The sequence below is a fragment of the Phycodurus eques genome, chromosome 3, assembly GCF_024500275.1.
Source record: "Phycodurus eques isolate BA_2022a chromosome 3, UOR_Pequ_1.1, whole genome shotgun sequence".
NCBI classification, from domain to species: Eukaryota; Metazoa; Chordata; class Actinopteri; order Syngnathiformes; family Syngnathidae; genus Phycodurus; species Phycodurus eques.
The window spans coordinates 11,984,273-12,003,511 of NC_084527.1; the positions used below are offsets into that span (position 1 = coordinate 11,984,273).

Here is a 19,239-nt window from a genome sequence, read left to right on the forward strand (position 1 = left end):
TGAGTCTACCAGCATTTTTTTTTTCCCTAAGCGTTGCAATTGATGTTTTCTCTGGTAGTCTTGCTCCATTTAACAATTCCCTCCTGGCCACTTACCTCAGCGGTGAGTGTTTTCGACGGGACAAGTGTGCCTGTAATTAATTTCCAAGGCAACACTTGGATGACGGTTTTGGGTGCAAATGTTTGACAGGCCAGCCTGGAAGGAAATCGTCCTTACTTTTCCAGGAACTAAGCTCTGCTTGCCTCTACAGCTTGAAGAAACTGAAAGCAGAAGCTTGTTTAGTTTATTTCTTTATTTCTCTGCTAAAATGTGCCTCTGGATTTAATGGATGGGAGACTCCAATTTTTTTTTTTTTTAAGTTTTAGAACTTGTTGTGACTGATCCAGTATGGACAAATAACCAACTTGGAATAATAGGGATGAAGATGAAGAGGGTACATGTTTTATTGTACTATGTCTATAAGAATGGAGGTGATTAGATCTGCCATTTTACGAATGACACATCAGTGGGGATAAATCCATTGGTCATTCATATCACTTAATTTCTTCACGAATTTCTTGCTTTTCGAGTCATGTAATTGTGCTTGGATTTCCTGCTTTTCATAATGTAGTAAGACTAAGCTTCCCCCCGCAAGCGTAACATTTCTCAAGACAAGACAATTCAAATTCAATAATAAGGATACAAAAATATTTGGAGGTCAGCAGATTACCAATGACCGACCGGACACCATTGTTGTCACACAATGGATAAGGTAAATGTAATAGTGCCTGCTTATCTATCTGTCTATCTGTCTGTCTGTCTGTCTATCTACAGTATCTATCTATCTATCGATCTACCCAGCAGTCCATCCATCCATTCATCCATGTTTGTGTATGAGTTGTGCAGCATGTCATAGCAAAAGTGTGTGTCATTATGTCAAGGCTAGAGAAAGGTTTTCAAGTAGATGGTCACACAGTCAACCCGATAAGCACATGAGGTCTTGCCTGGTGCTTTTTATAGTTGACTTTACAGGTCAGTAGTCCTGCACTGTTGCTAATTTTAGATGCCTTTTTTGTTTTGCAAATATATGCATAACCTCCCTTGTGAATTGTGCAACCCTATTGCACAGAAAAAGACAGTGGATGCACAAATACGTCGAAAGAAAGCAGAACACTACACAGTTCTTGAAATTGTCATTGTTTGTGTCTTACTATTGCAACAATTCTTATGTTTCAATATGTTTTTTGGACAGAATCTTGGATAATACCATAAGACACTACATTGTTTATTAATCATCAAATACTGTAAGTAGACAAATGTGTTCAGAAAATAGATTTCTAATTAAAATTACATATTTTATAATCTACATAGAAATAGTTATGATGTAGGATTGTAGGATGTTATTGTAACTGTATTAAGGAATTTTAATTGATAAATACATGATGTGCTTTGTCATGCAAAAGTGATAAAACATATGATATTTTACACACTATTTATTCAATATTATCTTTACCGGTTTATTACATCTGCCTGAACTAACTTTTTTTATGTTTGTTTTTTTTTCTCATTATTTTACATTATGTTTTATTATTTTTATTTTGTTGAACACTGGAGGCTTTGAGCCCATTCAATATTAACATCATTGATTATTGTTTTCTTGTTCAGCTAGAAAAAAGTACAAAGAAAATAAAAATAAATATTTTTCAATTCAAATTATTACACTGCACATAATTGATACACAATAGATATGTTTGGATGTTTATTGTGAGTGTAATAAGTGATTAAGTGATACTAAATACCAAAAGTTTTGATTTATTTGATACAATGTGTCATTTTAATAATTTATATTCTATTTTCATAATCATATTGAACATTTTGCAGGTGTCCCTGAAGTTGCTGTCCAGTCTGTCATTATGGGGTACCTGCCCCTTTAAGAAACGTTGTGATGTTTTCAATGACATAATGACCAGCAAGTCATCTTTTTTGAAGCTGAAACAGTGGCTATTTGTAAATATTTACATTTATGTTTTGTAATTGTCATCATAGTTTGTGTGGCGTTAGATATACTCAAGCTTTCAGAAATTAGAAAAATATTTATAAAACAGTACACAGTCAGTTTGCTAATTGAGTCATGCTGCTCAGTTCAGGTCCACTATGTGCTCATAAAATGCAAAAATTAGACGACCACCCTGTCAGCAACGTACAATATCAGCAATATTTTACATTTACGTTATTTACATGTACATTGTCTGTTTATTGTTAATTTATGAAAAATAATAGTGTGGGAACTTGACCAATATCTATTTGAATTTATATGAAGTTCAATGGAAACTCACAACATTTTGGGTCTAAAGGGAAAAAGTCTTAATGACACCTGTGGTAATATTGAAGCAGCTGCATGAAAATGAAAAATACATTCCTTTTTTAAAACACACACACACACACATATATATATATATATATATATATATATATATATATATATATATATATATATACTGCCCGCCTCCTGCCCGATGATAGCTGGGATAGGCTCCAGCGCGCCTGCGACCCTAGTGAGGAGAAACGGCTCAGAAAATGGATGGATGGATATATATATATATAAAAGATACTTGACTGATGTAATATGTCTGTGCGCGTGTGCGTGTGCATCCGTGTGTGTGTGTTTGCAGTAGATGAGGTGACTTCGGCAAGACGTGAGCCTGTGATGTGGCATTTAGGCTAAGCCGGCCCACTTTATCTGTCGCATAAAAACAGCTGAGCTTCTCATTCAGTGGCGCTCACACTTGTCCCGCTTTGCACACACACAGACCCACACACACGCGTACTGTGGACAAACTCACTGCACACTTAAAAACACACATTTCCTGGTAAAGATGCCGTGCGTCAGCTCATATCTGGAGCAGATGGTGAAGACGTGTAGTGGCCTTAGCTCTGCATTAGACAGACTTGACTTGATGGTAATGGAGAGCTTATGGCCTTTCGTTGTGTGTTGCCTCCAAATGATTGCCTCATGCTCTCGATTTTTGGTTTCTCTGCAGGTTGATCAAATGCTATCCGAATTCAGGCTGCAGAAGGACGAGCTGAAAGAGATCATGAAGAGGATGCAGCGTGAGATGGACCGAGGCTTGCGTTTAGAGACGCACGAGGAGGCCAGTGTCAAAATGCTGCCCACTTACGTTTTCTCCACCCCCGAAGGATCAGGTAACCTCACTCGTAATGTACTCCTCTCCTGTCCTTGTATTCATGTGTAGTATGGGTTTGGACAGAGGTAGGCGACTTCCTGGCTCTGGACCTGGGGGGCACCAACTTCCGGGTGATGCTGGTCAAGGTGGGAGCGGACGAGGAGAGGAGCTGGAAGGTGGAGACCAAGAACCAGATGTACTCCATTCCTGAAGACGCCATGACGGGAACGGCTGAGATGGTGAGTCCCATGGAACTAATAACACTTTATCGCAGCAAGATCAATACAGTGGTGCCTGTGTGAGGTTTTTGAGATGCAAGCTGTCATTTGGCTGATTTCTTTTAGCGGTGTGTGGTGGCAGTGAAGTCAACTCAAGTCACTTCACAACAAGCAGCAGTTTGGCAAATAAAAGAAAGATTATTCCAAATCGAGGCTTCAAGCTTTTTATTCCCGCTACTTGTGGAAGTTCACTGTCAAACGAAACATAAAACAAAGAGAATTAGAAATTGTGCACTGAAAAAAACAACACAACTTTGACTGAAAGTTGTTAACACATTGTGAGAAACATCAAGATGAGATGGGCTAACTTATAGCATCAATGAGGCTTTAAGGAATTGATATTTGAACACAAACGGTGAAGCAGCACATGGAGACAGACAGTATAACAATACTCAGAGGCATATATTCTTTATCCTCTGTGATAAACAACTACTTTAACTACAGTTTACAGAGTCATTTACAGGTGTTGTGAAACTCTTCTTCTTTTGTTTCTGCATGACAGTATCATGCTGCCTCTGGTGACCAAGTCACACACACCAGAAGGAACTGCAATGAATTAGCTATGATGCACATTCTTTACATTTTATTTAATTATGTTTTTTTATGAAATAAAATATTACAGAGTGCTGTTTTCCTTATGAAAACACAAATGTTGAGTTTTTGAGGAGGCTGGAAAGGATTAATTGCATTTTCATTAATTTTGATGTGGAGAGATAATTGTATTGGTTGCGGGCGTGCTGGAGCCTATCGCAGCTATCTTCAGACGAGAGGTGGGGTACACCCTGACCTGGTCACCAGCCAATCACAGGGCACACAGAAACAAACAACCATTCGTACTCGCATTCACACCTATCGCCAATTTAGAATCTTAAATCAACCTACCACGCATGTTTTTGGGATCTGGGAGGAAACCGGAGTACCTGGAGAAAACCCACACAGGCACGGGGACAACATGCAAACTCCACACAGGCCAGTGCCTTATTTATGTATTTTTTTGAATCACCAAGGTTCATAAAAAGTCATGTTTGGGTGTCCAATAACTAAATGTAGAACTTTCAAGAATAGGGTTATTTGTGTTAGGCAATGTGTCTGCTGCATGGACCACATGCACAGAGGGGTGGTTTGTGGTGGGTTTTCTGGGGGAAAAGTGATGATGATTCTAAGCGGCCATGACTGACAGGGGCCCTAGAGAATAGAATGATTCATTTGCAGCACCTACGTAGAGGGATCCACACACTAATTGTTCATTCGGTGGTTTGGTGGTGAAGTGCTGCCTCAATGAGGGAAATTACAAATTCTAGCTGCCCTTGTGGGGGCTCGCATGTGCTTTGCATTTCTTACTTCTACTCAGTGTGCAGCCACCCATAGCTCTGCTGCGGCTTGTCATGATCACAAAATCTGTTGGGTGAGCAGTATATGGAGCGGGATGAGGGCTGGCTCACTTGAATGAGACAGGCCTGCCCCCTCAAAACATGCTAATTTCAGCAAAATGAAAATTTTTCTGAGCCGCTTCTTCTCACTAGGGTTGCAAGCGCGCTGGAGCCTATCCCAGCTATCATCGGGCAGGAGGCAGGGTACACCCTGAACTGGTTGCAAGTCAATCGCAGAGCACATACAAACAAACAACCATTCACACTCACATTCACACCTACAGGTAATTTAGAGTTGTCAATTAATCTACCATGCATGTTTTGGGGATGTGGGAAGAAACCGGACTGGCTGGAGAAAACCCACGCAGGCACGGGGAGAACATGCAAACACCACACAGGCGGGGCCGGGGATTGAACCCCGGTCCTCAGAACTGTGAGGTAGACGCTCTAACCAGTCGTCCACCGTGCCGCCACACTACAAACAGTGTAGTGTTAATTAACTTAATATGTTCGAGCCCTTTCGCTCCTTTTGGTGTGGCTGCCTTGGCCACTAGGGGGCAGTATAATACAGACAATTACATTTCAGCCACAAGAAAAGTTTCACAACTGACTCAGTAATATAAGTAGTAATATTTGTCATTTTTCACGAATGATAAAGACTATATGCCCATGAGTAATATTATATTGCCTGCGATTGGCTGGCAACCAGTTCAGGGTGTACCCCGCCTCCTGCCCGATGACAGCTGGGATAGGCTCCAGCACGCCCGCGACCCTAGTGAGGAGAAGCGGCTAAGAAAATGGATGGATAATATTATATTGTCTGTCTACATGTGTTCCTCCACCATTTGTGTTTAAACATCATTTGCTTAAAGGGTTATTATAACACCATGACTATTGATGCTATTCGTTAGCTCATCTATGGCGTTTTGCATTGTGTGGTAGCATCGTTTTGCAAAATTGTTTTTTGTCAATGTCTTTATGTCTCCAAAGTGTTCTGTAAATTGACTGTCTGTTGTACTAGAGCGGCTCCAACTACCGGAGACAAATTCCTTGTGTGTTTTGGACATACTTGGCAAATAAAGATGATTCTGATTCTGATTAAGGTAGCGGGGATTCCTACGGTTGTGGTATTGTTTTAAATACACAAGTAATATTTTTGTCTGATTCCTGTTTGATTTGACAGTAAACTCCAACTGGGGTTGGTAATAAACAGCTTGAAGCCTCTTTTTAGAAGAATTTTTGAAGAATCTGCCAAACGGCTGCTTGTTTTGAAGTGCTGTTGTCCTCCTGTTTGCAGTTGTTTGACTACATCGCGGAGTGCATGTCCAATTTTTTGGACCATCACAACATCAAGCACAAGAAGCTTCCCCTTGGTTTCACGTTCTCCTTCCCAGTGCGTCATGAGGACATCGACAAGGTAGCATCCATTGTCATCAAATCTCGAATAACCCTGCTTACTGTATATAAAACCATTAACCAACCAGCAGCAACCATGTTTGTGTCTGTGCAGGGAATCCTTCTGAACTGGACCAAAGGTTTCAAGGCTTCTGGGGCTGAGGGGAACAATGTCGTGGGTTTGCTCAGAGATGCTATCAAGAGGCGTGGGGTACGTTTGCACACAATGAACTAATGCTAAAAACGAAGACATACAGCAGCATGATGGACTAATGGTCATTACTGGCTCACAGTTCTGAGGTTGCGCGTTCAAATCTCGTCTCCGGTCTACTTGTGTGGAGTTGGCATATTCTCCTGTGAGATTTCTCAGAGTACTGAGGTTTCCCCCCAGATTTCTAAAACACACATTCTGTCACGATCTGATGTTAACGCAACCCAGAAGTTGTCATGAACGGCGCAAAGGACAGGACACAAAATGCACGACTCCAATTCAAATGGACAGTTTCAAAAAGAGAGGTTTAATAAACTGGCAGAGGTCGGTACACAGGCAGGCAATCCGCAAAGGCAACAGTATCCAAAAAACACGAGGCAAAAAGGCAAGGTCAATTATCAGAACAGGGTCTAGGCTCACTATGAGTCGGTGACGTGGAAACAAGGAATGCTGGAACGTCACAACAAGGTACAACGAACTGGCGACCAGAAAGAATGAGACACGAGGTTAAATGCATGGGGTAATTAGGGTAAACGAGGTACAGGTGGGGAAGATGCTCTCAGGAACAGGTGTGTACGAGACAGGGGGAAGACAACAACCATAACACACACCCATGACAGAAGCAAGCGAAGGCTGAAAGGGTTGTGGTGAAAGGTTTATTGAAGCGGATATGAGGATGGATCTTTGGGGGGTATTAGCAGTTCGTTGAGGCAGGGAATGTGCGGCAGGTGGATGGCTTGGCGGTGTGGTGGAGGAGGTCAGCACGGCGGGAAACACGGAGGGAGCACTGAGGAGAAGGAAGAACACGGGGGTCAGAAGGGAGTCTGAGACTGGCATATCTTACGTGCAAGTTGAGAGCCGTTGTACCGCAGGAGAAACGCTAATACTCTGGCGAGGATTTCCGGGATCTGGCAGGCTTTAATGCAGGTGGTAATGAAGGCTGATTGGTGCGTGGCCGAGGAGGTGCTGAGGAGGTGGTGATTACTGCGAAGAGAGAGGGTAAAGGAGATGCAACTTATGGTATTACATCTTAAAAAGCGTATTGCAACTTAATACCATTTGGGTATTACAACTTAAAAAAAAAAATCTGACTTTTTTTCTTGTATTATTAGAACCTTTTCCCTCAGAGTATGAATTTGAAAAAAAAATAAGTAAATGAATATTTTTGCCCCTCGTAATATTAAAAATGTTTGTCCCATTTTTTAAAAATCAGACTTTATTCATGTAATATTATGATTTTTTTTTTGCTCATAATATTACACATTTTTCCATATAGTATTGAAACATTTTCTTTTAAAAAAAAATCCGCTTTTATTCCTGTAATATTATGACTTTTTCCTTATAATATCACAACTCTTTTGCCCTTGAAATATGTAGTCATACACTGACTGTCATTGTGATGCTGTTGAAGGACATTGAGATGGACGTTGTCGCCTTGGTGAATGACACAGTGGCCACCATGATTTCATGCTACTACGAGGACCGCAGCTGTGAAGTGGGGATGATTGTCGGTATGAAATAATGACAATAAATGAGTCTGAAACCGCACTTCTCACGCATTTTAACGTCTAAGATCTTATATTTCTATTCACCAGGTACCGGTTGTAACGCCTGTTACATGGAAGAGATGTGGACGGTGGAGCTGGTGGAAGGCGAGGAGGGCCGCATGTGCGTTAACACGGAGTGGGGGGCTTTCGGCAATAACGGCGAGCTGGAGGAGTTCAGGCTGGAGTACGACAGACTGGTGGACGAGACCTCCATCAACCCTGGACAGCAGCTGTGAGTGGGACAGTGTAATATAGGCAAAATATGGATGTTCACATATTGGACACACATATATAGTTAAGCCCAGAACAATTCAAAGTCTGGCCAAGTTTTAATGTTGAAGTGACCCTGTAAAGTGAATTCAGAGATTTTTTTTTATCAACACATTTTACATCTTTGAAGATACTGACAGCTGACAGACTCAATTCTGGAGATATAAACATTTCAGCTTTTTTGGGGAGCGCGCACTTTGGCCCTTGACATGAGTCCCCCCCAACCCATTCACCACCACCATATAAGAACTTGCGTACCTTCGTTCGCATCAGTGGTTATCTGACGCAATTGCGACCTGCAGTTGGCAATGCCTACACCCCAATACGTAATGCATCTTCCCTTTGGATAGTCTGGTGTGGCTACTTTAGAGTGCCTCGTTGTCATCAATGAGTTCGCACACATCACACAGAGAAAGACGAAAGAGAGAGAAGAGGGGAGGCCAACTTGACAGCAATCGTGTTGGCATGGCCACTTTGGAGCGCCTTGTTGCCTGTGGTGAGTGCGTCGTGTCACTTAGAGAAGGCAGAAGAGCTAGGTAAATTTGTCCAATGTGACAGCCAGTATGTGGACATGGGTTTGCGCTGGCACGCTTTAGAGCGCCGGCGTTGGCGTGGAAAATCCCTGCAGTGACCTGTGGGATATATACTGTATTCCAGTCACTGAAGGCTTTAACTCATTCACTGCCAGCCTTCCTAGTTAACATGGATATTTTACTTTTAAAGCCGTCAGTGGCAGTGAATGTGTTAAGTGGATATATTTTTGCAGTTTAAACATGTAATCTGTAGGGATAAGAAAGGTCCTAGACCTTAGTAGAATAAAATTTTCCAGGACTTGGAAGTGGTGTTTGATTGACAGTTGACAGTTGAGCGAGGGTGGTTTCAGCGCATTCAGTGGACATGCGCACAGTATTTGAGAGCAGAGACAACTGATTTTTCACGATTTTGAAGCGTCAGTTTATATATTTGCCGATGTTTTTTTTTTCCTTTTCATTCAAATGTAGCAGGGTTGTTAACCGCACTCTTCTCAAGAGTGTCGAATTTACGAGACATGTTATTTTCACTTTACAGGGACATTCTAAAATTATATCATTATTATAACACTTTAAATATGTTATGATATAATAATAATATATAGCATGTACAAACCCCAATTCCAATGAAGTTGGGACATTGTGTGAAATGTAAATAAAAACAGAATGCAATAATATGTGAATCCTTTTCAAAATAGTCATACAATTGAATAAACTACAAAAACAAGCTATTTAATATTCAAACTGATGAACGTTATTTATTTTTTCCAACAATCCCTGCCCCTGCTTATTTCAGCAAGACAATCCCAGGCCACATTCCGCAGGAGTTACAATAGTGTGGCCTCGTAGGGAAAGAGTGCGAGTACTAGACTGGCCTGCCAGCGGCCCACTCTTGTCACCCATTGAAAATGTGTGGCGCATTATGAAGCGCAAAATATGACTCAAGTTGTACATCAAGCGAGAATGAGATGTTTCCAAACGCTTATTGAATGTTGTTAAAAGGAAAGGTGATTAACACGGTTCCTGACACAGACCGGGTAGGACACAAAGCCCAAGACACAGTTGGTAAGAGGCAAACTCAGGCAGTTTATTACGGGCATAAAACCGGAAGGACTAAACAACCCAGGAAGTGCCAAGTGACAATAACTTAACTAAAAGCAGTGACCACCGTAGACCGAAAACGGAGACAGACGTGACAGTAATGTAACACAGTGGTAAACATGCCACTGTCCCAGCTTTTTTGGAACGTGTTGCATGCATCAAATTCAAAATGAGTGGAAATTTGCCAAACAACAAACTTGATCAGTTTGAACATTTATTATCTTGTTCTTGTAGTGTATTCAATTAGGATTTGCAAATCATTTGCGATGATAGCTGGGATAGGCTCCAGCACGCCCGCGACCCTAGTGAGGAGAAGCGGATCAGAAAATGGATGGATGGATGTATTTTATTTCTATTAATATTTTAAACAATGTTACAACTTCATTGGAATTTGGGATTATATGATGATATAATTGGTACAGTATCTGTGGTTATATTGTGTTCCCTTGGATTAGCATGGATCCTCAATGCTTTGGCAGGTGACGCATGTTTAAGCCTTGGCGGAGGTCTCGCTCCCTGAGTGCTCTTATTTTGGGCATCAATCAGCGAAAGGTGGTACCGCTCACCCGACACTCACCTGAGGTGCTGGTTGCTAAACTACCGCCTGTTCTTGCTTAAGGATGTTTATAGTCGGCGGCGGGGCCTCGTACGTCCGGACTCCGGGCAAGGGTGTCAGATTAATGAGCTCGCCACAGTGCCTGTCGGCCTAATGGCTGTTTACCTTCGACGTCAGACAACTGCTAAGGCCAGCGTCACTCAGCTCCTCGAGCGCCTCGTGTTTGCTCGTGTGGCGTGTCAGGTTTAAGCCTGACTGTTTTTATTAATCTTTTCATTCTTTTTTTTAAAGTCACCCGTGTCCCCCTGCAGTTTTGAGAAGCTGATCAGTGGCAAGTACATGGGCGAGCTGGTGAGGCTGGTCATGATGAAGCTGGTCAATGAGAATCTGCTGTTCAATGGGGAGATCTCGGAAATGCTAAAAACGCGCGGCAGCTTCGAGACGCGACATGTCTCGCAGGTGGAAAGGTAAGCACAATGACACTGGGCACTTGTTTGAAGGAGAGAAAATAAGTGAGGCATGGTACCGCCCATCTATTTTCTGTAGTGCTTGTCCTCATTAGGGGTCCTGGGTGAGGTGAAGCCTATCCTGGGTGGCTTTGGGCAAGAGGCATGGTACAACCTGGACTGCTTGACAGTCAATCACACATATAGACAAGCAACCATTTACATTCACACATACAATATGGACAAGTTAGTCTTAGATGAACTTACCAAGCATGTTTTTGGAACGTGGGAGGTAGCCAGAGTCCCCAGAGAAAACCCACTCAAGCATGCGGAGAATAGTGCAAATCTAAGTAAGAAGGCTGGAACTAAAATTTGAAGCCCGAACTGTGAACATGATGTGTTTTTCTCATTATTTTACAATTTCAATGCAAAAATATATATTTTTGAATATTACTACTTTTTCTCATAATGTCACAATCCTTTCTCCTTGAAAAATACAGCTTTATTCTCGCAATGATACAACGTATTATTATAATTTAAGACTATTTGTCAAAAATATATTACAGTAATTACTTTAACTATATATGTACAGTGTTCCTTGAGTGGCTGGATAGGTGCCATCCATCCATTTTCTGAGCCGCTTCTCCTCACTAGGGTCGTGGGCGCGCTGGAGCCTATCCCAGCTATCATCGGGGAGGAGGCGGGGTACACCCTGAACTGGTTTCCAGCCAATCGCAGGGCACATAGAAACAAACAACCATTCACACTCACATTCGAACCTACGGGCAATTTAGAGTCGTCAATCAACCTACCATGCATGTCGTTGGGATGTGGGAGGAAACCGGAGTGCCCGGAAAAAACCCACCCAGGCACGCAAACTCCCCACAGGCGGGGCCGGGGATTGAACCCCGGACCTCAGAACTGTGAGGCAGACGCTCTAACCAGTCTTCCACCGTGCCGCCCTTTTCCTGTTCAGTGTGACCTTAATACTCCTTTATTCATTGTCACTTGATGGGTCCACTTTGACAGTCATTGTGCTTTTTTGTCATGGAAGCTTTGGGTAGAGGGACCCCATGTACCACAAAGCAGATAAAGGACAGGTAGAGAGGGTAGGAACATGAAGTCTGATTTAAAAATTTTATGAGAATAGTGTAATAAGGTTGAGAATAATGGAATAAGGTTGTAATTTTACAAGTGTGAAAGTATTACCCCTTTAAGATGTCAACTGAGACATCGTGAGATGTCAGACTTTATTGTCATAATTTTGCTCATTTGTTCTTATATTACCAAATATTACCACTTTTCTGCGATTGGCTGGCAACCAGTTCAGGGTGTACCCCGCCTCTCGCCCAATGATAGCTGGGATAGGCTCCAGCGACCCTAGTGAGGAGATGTGGCTCAGAAAATGGATGGATGAATGCATTACCACTTTTTTTAACAAAATATTTGACTATTCTTATATATTGGGATATTTTGGCTTATATTTGACTTTTTTATTTGTTCTCCCAATATCTCATAATAATACAACTTTTTTGTTGTTATACTACGACCTTTTCTAAAAACTTTAAAATTATAACTATGCTATTTCCTGGGTAGTGGAAACCACTGCCGCACAAAGCAAAGAAAGGACTGGGAGAGTTGACAGGAACAGGAAGTGAACTCATCTCAAACTACACCAAAAACAGCATTATTGGAAAGACATGCTTATTTATGCACATTAATTTCTCAATTAAATTACTGTGTTAAGAAAAATAAGCGTTTTTTTCCCCAACAGCACCATCTCCTGCCAATTATGCAAATCCATGTACTCTCGTTCGATGTCCTTTCCAGCGACTCGGGGGACAGGAAGCAAATCTACAATATTCTGTCGTCGCTGGGCGTGCTACCGTCCGAGCTGGACTGCGACATTGTGGGTCTGGTCTGCGAGAGTGTCTCCACTCGTTCGGCTCACATGTGTGGCGCCGGCCTCGCCGGCGTCATCAACCTGATGAAGGAGCGACGTGGCCTGGAGGCCCTCAAAATCACCGTGGGGGTGGACGGCTCCGTTTACAAGCTGCACCCGTGGTGAGCAATGGCCAAAGCTGACAAAAGTACTCACTTGGGATACCACTTTTTTCCAGACCAAGTACAAGTATTTAAGTACTCACCCATACCAAGTAGCGATACTTTGATAATGCTATTACATTTCAGAGTTGTGATTAAAATGTGTTTTAGTTTAATCAAATATTGTCCAGAAACACAAAACACAAACGTTTCTTGAACATGGCATAAGTTTCAATCAATGTAACACTTTTTAGAGTTATAACTTTAACATCCATTTTTCTAACATTCTTGCCACACATTTCACTTTAAGTTTCTCGAACTCTTCTTTGTGCTCCCCGGCTCCGGCCGAGTGGGCAGCTTTGCTGTGACCTTTAGGTTGTACCATGAAGCAGGGATTTCAAACTCATTTTTTTCATGGGCCACATTGGAGTTACGGTTTCCCTCAGAGGGCCATTATGACTGTGAAACCATAAAAAAAATTAATTGCCTCATCATATTATTACAAACAACAAATTGTTGTATAACTAGTTTTGAAATCAGAATTCAAAGATTATAGTTTGTTGAGTTATTGAAAAGAGGGGTTTATTACAAATGACAATTTGAAATTTTGGTACAGATTTTAGCAAGAATCGTGGAAACTAACGAACTTGATTTGCTTTCGCAGGCCACATAAAATGATGTGGCAGGCCGGATCTGGCCCCCAGGCCTTGGGTTTGACACCTGTGTCTTAAAGTATCTCCGCACGGCTGATGTGGCTCCTACTACACCTGCCCGGGAGTTATATGGCAGACTGGTAAAGTGGTATCGGTGTCGTAGTATCGTAGCATTTTTCTCGAGTACCAGTACAGACGTACCATATCGACACTGATACTGGTCTCGGTATTGGTGCATCCCTAGTACTCGCACTCTGTACTTTGGTAAAAGTACACATAAAAAAGACTCTGGTAAAAGTGGATATACTAATTCTACTCCTTTATTTAAGTAAAAGTAAAAAAGTAGAGCCTCTAAAATGTACTGATGTACAAACGTAAAAATGAATGTTTACTGCCAAATAGAAACTGTACAATACTCATTTTGATAACATAGAGCACAGCAGGGGGGAGGGGGGGGGGGACTGTTGTGCCAAGTTAATATTAGAGTACAAAAATCTGCTTAAGTAGTATTTAGTAAATACTGATGAAAGATATAAAAAGTATGTTTTGATATGTTTCTTTTTTCTCTCTCTCTTAACAGTTTCCGTGACAGGTTCCACAAAGTAGTCAGAGAGCTGACACCGCATTGCGAGATCACATTCATCCAGTCAGAAGAGGGAAGCGGCCGTGGGGCGGCTCTTATCTCAGCAGTGGCCTGCAAGATGGCGGCCTGCATGCTGACGCAGTGAAAGGTGAACCTGGCAGGACCATTGAAGTTTGACTGTTGACTACTGTACATGAAATCTTCTCAAAAGATGTACGCTGCACAGATATTTGTCTGTTGAGAGCACTGGAAGAGGGCAACAAGGAGGTACATTGGATTTCTGTCATGGTGAAATATCAACTGATTTAAAAAAAAAACCTCAGTTGATGTTTACTGTCAAACTAAACATAAAACAAAGAGAATTACACATGCATTTTAAACAACCTCACAGCTTTGCTGTAGATAAATCTGTTTAGCTTAATGCTGGCAAACCATGCAAAATGCTATTGACGGGCTAGCGAATAGCATCGGTGTCACGGTGTTAAGCAAAACATGTAGACACGATATAAAAATTCTCACATGTATTCTTCATCCTCTACGAAGAATGCCTAGTATTACTACAACTTACTGAGGAGCTGTAACATCTGTATGTCTGTATTACACTGCCCCCAAGTGGCCACGGAGCATACACCAGACTGCAGCACAACTTCCATTAAATGTTATTTGTTTAATTATTTAGATATTGTTTAATTATGTCATTACTGTATGTTTTTGTGAAGTACAACATTACACAGTGCTATTTTCTTACTGAAAAACACAAATGTGTTGTTTATTCGGGAGGCTTTTTTGCAACCATCGGTATTAGAGAGGCATCTAAATGAATTTTGCCCTTCTGCAGCTGGTATTGATGAGGGTTTATCTATTGTATATTGGATTCTATTTTGTACACATGTTGTCAAACTATATGACAGAATCAAATGTGTTGCTTTATTATGCTGTAATCGTAATCATTTTTGTGGTTTATGTTATCTGTCTGTTTGGCCTTCAACATCGTAATACAAAAGAATTCTGAATAATGTTTTTGACAATTGCTGTCGATGGAGTATTGGGAAATGTATATAGGCATATAGAGGCAATCCAGGTGCATCTCAATGAATATTGTGGAAAATGTATTTATTTCAGTACTGAAGTTCAATTCAAAAAGTGAAATACATGCATTATATAGATTGATTAAACACAGAGTGCAATGTATCATGATTTTATTTTAGTTTACAGCGAACGAAAAGCCCAAATCCACATCTCAAGAAATTACAATATTACTTATGAAACAATCAAAAATATAGAAATTAGGTAGGAATTTACCATCTGAAAAGTATTTTCCTACATATTTCAAGAATACTGTATGTATCATACATGAGTTTCACTTTTTTAATTTAACAACTTAAATAAATTAACTTTTCTACGATATTGTAATTTATTGAGATTCACTTGTAGTGTAGTGTAGTGTAGCGTACAGGGTGCAGCATATTCAATTATGGGTTGGTGCTATTGTTGCACCAACCCATAATTGAGCATTTTCTTCCGATATATTGGTGCAACAACCAATATATCGGAAGAAAATCATCTACAATACAGTATATTATATATGTAATGGCAATGGGGGAGGATACTGAACATATTAAAAGGCCCAAAACTGCAGAGCAGTACTATTCATATTTGACGATTTTTTTTTATCAACACTGTCGCGTAAATGCTATACAGTATGTCGTGGTATCACTATAATAGGGTTTATTACCACGATCATCTTTATTTGCCACATGCTGCTTTTCACTATACGTCACTTACATGGATTGAGGAGCAAAGATACATTATGTCAATGAATAATTTTCAGATCAATTAAGTGAAATGGGAGCAATTCCAGTGGTGCACTGGTGAGTTTATTCAGGACTTCTTGAGAACTATTGATCTAATTCTCCAAATTTACAAATTTTAACAATGAAATTCCCAAATGAATCGATAGTTTGCATATCTACCTCCTTCTTCCACATATCTTGACGGTTTCAAACCGTTCCGACTTTGAACTGATGAGCTCATTCACATAACACATCCGTAAAATTCTCAAAGCTTCCACAATAAAATTCTCAAATCAAGAAATGGTTTACATATTTACCTCCTCATCTCATATTTCTTGACCGATTCGAAACATATCAACTTCAAACAGCAGTTCAGCTCATTCTGAACTCGGGCGACTATTTATCTAATTTGCCAAATCCCAAATTTCCACAATAAAATTCTCAAATGAAGAGACATAAACTGTCACATTCTACATTTCAACAGTTTAATCAATTCCACAGGATTTCAATTTCGTGTCAGCTCTAAGCATTCACCCAATTTCAACAGAAATTGCATTCCCTACTCCTGATATGCTTTGCTTTGTTTGTTGTGGGTTTGTTAATGGCCCTTCCCGTACCGATTGTTGACGGATTTGTCAGCTTTGAAGTCGCAATCAGAGCTGAATAAAGTTACCAAGGACTGTCAAACATCAGGGGTCACTCTCTCTTTGCCCACCCCACTCGGCATATCTCTACTTTCCAGCCCCGGAGGAATCCTGCGTTTTCCGCGTCTCCTCTTATCAGCTCCCCTTGGTGACACATGGACAGCAGTCATATCCATGTAAGGGTCTGCACTCCCACCACAGGTTATTATAGGAGGTAGGAGATAACATGGGCTGCGTATAAAACCCACATAAGGCCTCGGCCGGGAGTCCACTCGGGATTACGCAGACATGGTAAGTCATAAATGCAGAAAAAGAGAAGAGGTGACTTTAATGTTAGTTCATGACCTTGTAGGCAAGTAAGAAAGCGTCCAATAAGAGACAGAGGGGAGCGCAGAAGTCTTGCTCCAATGTCTTCTCCATGTTCGAGCAGTCCCAGATACAAGAATTCAAGGAGGTAAGATGTTTACATATCAATACAATGAATGCATCATCACAAAGGTTTTTTTTCTGTTTTCTGGATAGGCTTTTGGCTGCATTGACCAGGACAGAGATGGCGTTATTAAGAAACAAGACCTGAAGGAGACCTATGCACAACTGGGTAGGCTTTTCTTCTATAGTCCAGTCGGTGCTTCTCAAATGTATTCAATCAAATCTCCAAGTACCACCATCAACAACCAAGTGTTCATCAAAAACAAGACAGAGGTTTTATTCCTCAAGAAGTATATTTCATATGATTGTCATACATATTGCATAAATAAAGGATTTTTTTTCACGTTATGATGATGACTAATAATTTCGAATCTCTTGCTCGAAGGCGAGTGGACAGCGCTCAGGAAGCTAAAGTTAAGGCAATGAATGGGAATAAAGAAATGACCTAGTATGATGCCCCCTTAACATTTTTGCCCGCCCCCTCGAGTGACCATGCCTAGAACCGGCCCTGTCTGCAACCCTCCATTCATTGGTTCCTCCAAATATTTTCTCAATCGACGTGTTTGTATGTGTGCCAGGAAAGCTCAACGTGAAGGAAGAAGAGCTAGATGAGATGTTGAACGAGGGCAAAGGACCTATCAACTTCACTGTCTTCTTGTCTCTCTTTGGCGAGAAACTCAACGGTGAGAACTGATCTCGACAAGTAGATCCGCTTGCACGATTCCGGTCGGTGATTTGGTCGTGTTTCGTCTGCAGGCACCGATCCAGAAGACACCATCCTCGCTGCCTTTAAGCTTTTCGATCCCAACGCGACAGGCTTCGTCAACAAGGAAGAGTAGGTCCTGACAATGAAAGAACTCTTCACGTTTACTTTCCACACAAGTTCAATCGTTCTCTATCCTCTGGTCCAGATTTAGACGGTTATTGCTGAACCAGGCGGATAAATTCACGCCCGAGGAGGTCGGCTCACAATCTTGAAACATTTCAAATATCGATTCCCACTCCGACCCCTGAGTCGTGTTCTCTCTGGCTTTACTTTAAAGGTGGATCAGGCCTTTGCGCTCGCTCCCATCGACCCGACAGGAAACATCGACTACAAGTCCCTCTGCTACATCATCACGCACGGAGACGAGAAGGAAGAGTCCTGAACGAGGCTCACTGTTTGGAAGTAATGTGTGAAATAGCTCAAATAAATACTCTATGTACTGTCCATACCTGTTCACAAGAGCGCTAACTCACTCTTGTTTTCTATCAAGAATTCAAACAACTTTATTTTCATATCAGCACATATTTAGACATATATTTGCACATGAGATGTTACGAAATTTAGTACCAGATTTAGCCCAATACGTCCCAAAAAGACACCCATCCGTGACATAAAATTGAATTGAAAAAATGAACAAGAATTGTGACGTTATAGTGCATATATAGAGATCTAAATAAAAATAATATACATATACAGTACTTAAACACAATACTCATTGATGAACCACAAAAAAACTATGGATGTCAATTTTCAAGTTGAGAACATTTCCCTTGGAATGAACAGGAATTTATGAGAATTATTATGATTGAGAATTTTTTTTTTTTTTTTTTTTAATCTTTTAAATATATTAAGTATACTAAGTAAATATACATACAGGCAAGTAAAAATAAAAAACAATTGGAAAAAAGAAAGAAAAATAAGAAATTCTTCAATTGCAGTTTAGGATATTGAGTTCAATGATTCATTTATAATCAACTTTTTTACCCAATAGCAAGTAGAATCTAAATAGGTTTAAATCAGTTTAAAGTCTGTGTAAAGTTTGCTGAAATAATATTAAAAAATGTATGTCGACACTTTTAGCAATTTTATTCAATTTCTATCACATTGTTAGTAGGAAAAATAGATGCAAGCAGGTTAAAAAGATGATATTTTGTTGTCCTGTTTTTAAAAACTTTTATAAATAAGATGTTTTACATAAAGTAAGTAGGAATAATATAAAAATAAAATGATAAAACATGTTTTGCCAAGCCTGTGTAGATGTTTGTTTACTTTGTTTTATTGATTTTTTTTAGGATCATGTTTATGTTTATCAGGAAAAAACATTGTTTTAATAAAATAAAAGAATAAGGTGTATATATAAAGGTAAGTTAAAATGGTATTTTGTCTCAGTGTTTTCAAATATTTATTTTATCAGAAAAGTTTATATAATTTTGATAACACCTGTAGGAAAAAACTACAAA

At 40.4% G+C, this 19,239-nt stretch overlaps 2 protein-coding genes across 2 annotated transcripts; both read left to right on the forward strand.

Moving 5' to 3' along the window:
- Window positions 1-2,855: 2,855 nt before the first annotated feature.
- Window positions 2,856-14,292, forward strand: gck (glucokinase (hexokinase 4)). Its single transcript, XM_061673437.1, has 10 exons — window positions 2,856-2,939; window positions 3,021-3,183; window positions 3,249-3,403; window positions 6,110-6,229; window positions 6,323-6,418; window positions 7,830-7,929; window positions 8,014-8,197; window positions 10,734-10,889; window positions 12,699-12,932; window positions 14,145-14,292. The coding sequence occupies exons 1-10, from the start codon at window positions 2,856-2,858 to the stop codon at window positions 14,290-14,292; spliced, it is 1,440 nt and encodes a 479-aa protein (XP_061529421.1).
- Window positions 14,293-16,987: 2,695 nt separating this feature from the next.
- myl7 (myosin, light chain 7, regulatory) lies at window positions 16,988-18,161 on the forward strand. The gene is made up of 6 exons (XM_061673438.1): window positions 16,988-17,038; window positions 17,107-17,182; window positions 17,592-17,696; window positions 17,770-17,848; window positions 17,925-17,973; window positions 18,057-18,161. Exons 1-6 carry the CDS (start codon window positions 17,003-17,005, stop codon window positions 18,159-18,161), a joined length of 450 nt encoding a protein of 149 aa, XP_061529422.1. The 5' UTR covers window positions 16,988-17,002.
- The last annotated feature ends 1,078 nt before the right edge of the window (window positions 18,162-19,239 follow it).

Bases quoted from the DNA above. Each gene is read 5' to 3' on its own strand.
- myl7 (XM_061673438.1), top strand. From the start codon at position 17,003: ATGTTCGAGCAGTCCCAGATACAAGAATTCAAGGAG. The intron at 17,697-17,769 runs GTGAGAACTGAT...TTTCGTCTGCAG, and splicing joins CTTTGGCGAGAAACTCAACG to GCACCGATCCAGAAGACACC. The intron at 17,974-18,056 runs GTCGGCTCACAA...TTTACTTTAAAG, and splicing joins ATAAATTCACGCCCGAGGAG to GTGGATCAGGCCTTTGCGCT.
- gck (XM_061673437.1), top strand. From the start codon at position 2,856: ATGCCGTGCGTCAGCTCATATCTGGAGCAGATGGTGAAGACGTGTAGT. The intron at 8,198-10,733 runs GTGAGTGGGACA...GTCCCCCTGCAG, and splicing joins ATCAACCCTGGACAGCAGCT to TTTTGAGAAGCTGATCAGTG. The intron at 10,890-12,698 runs GTAAGCACAATG...TGTCCTTTCCAG, and splicing joins CATGTCTCGCAGGTGGAAAG to CGACTCGGGGGACAGGAAGC.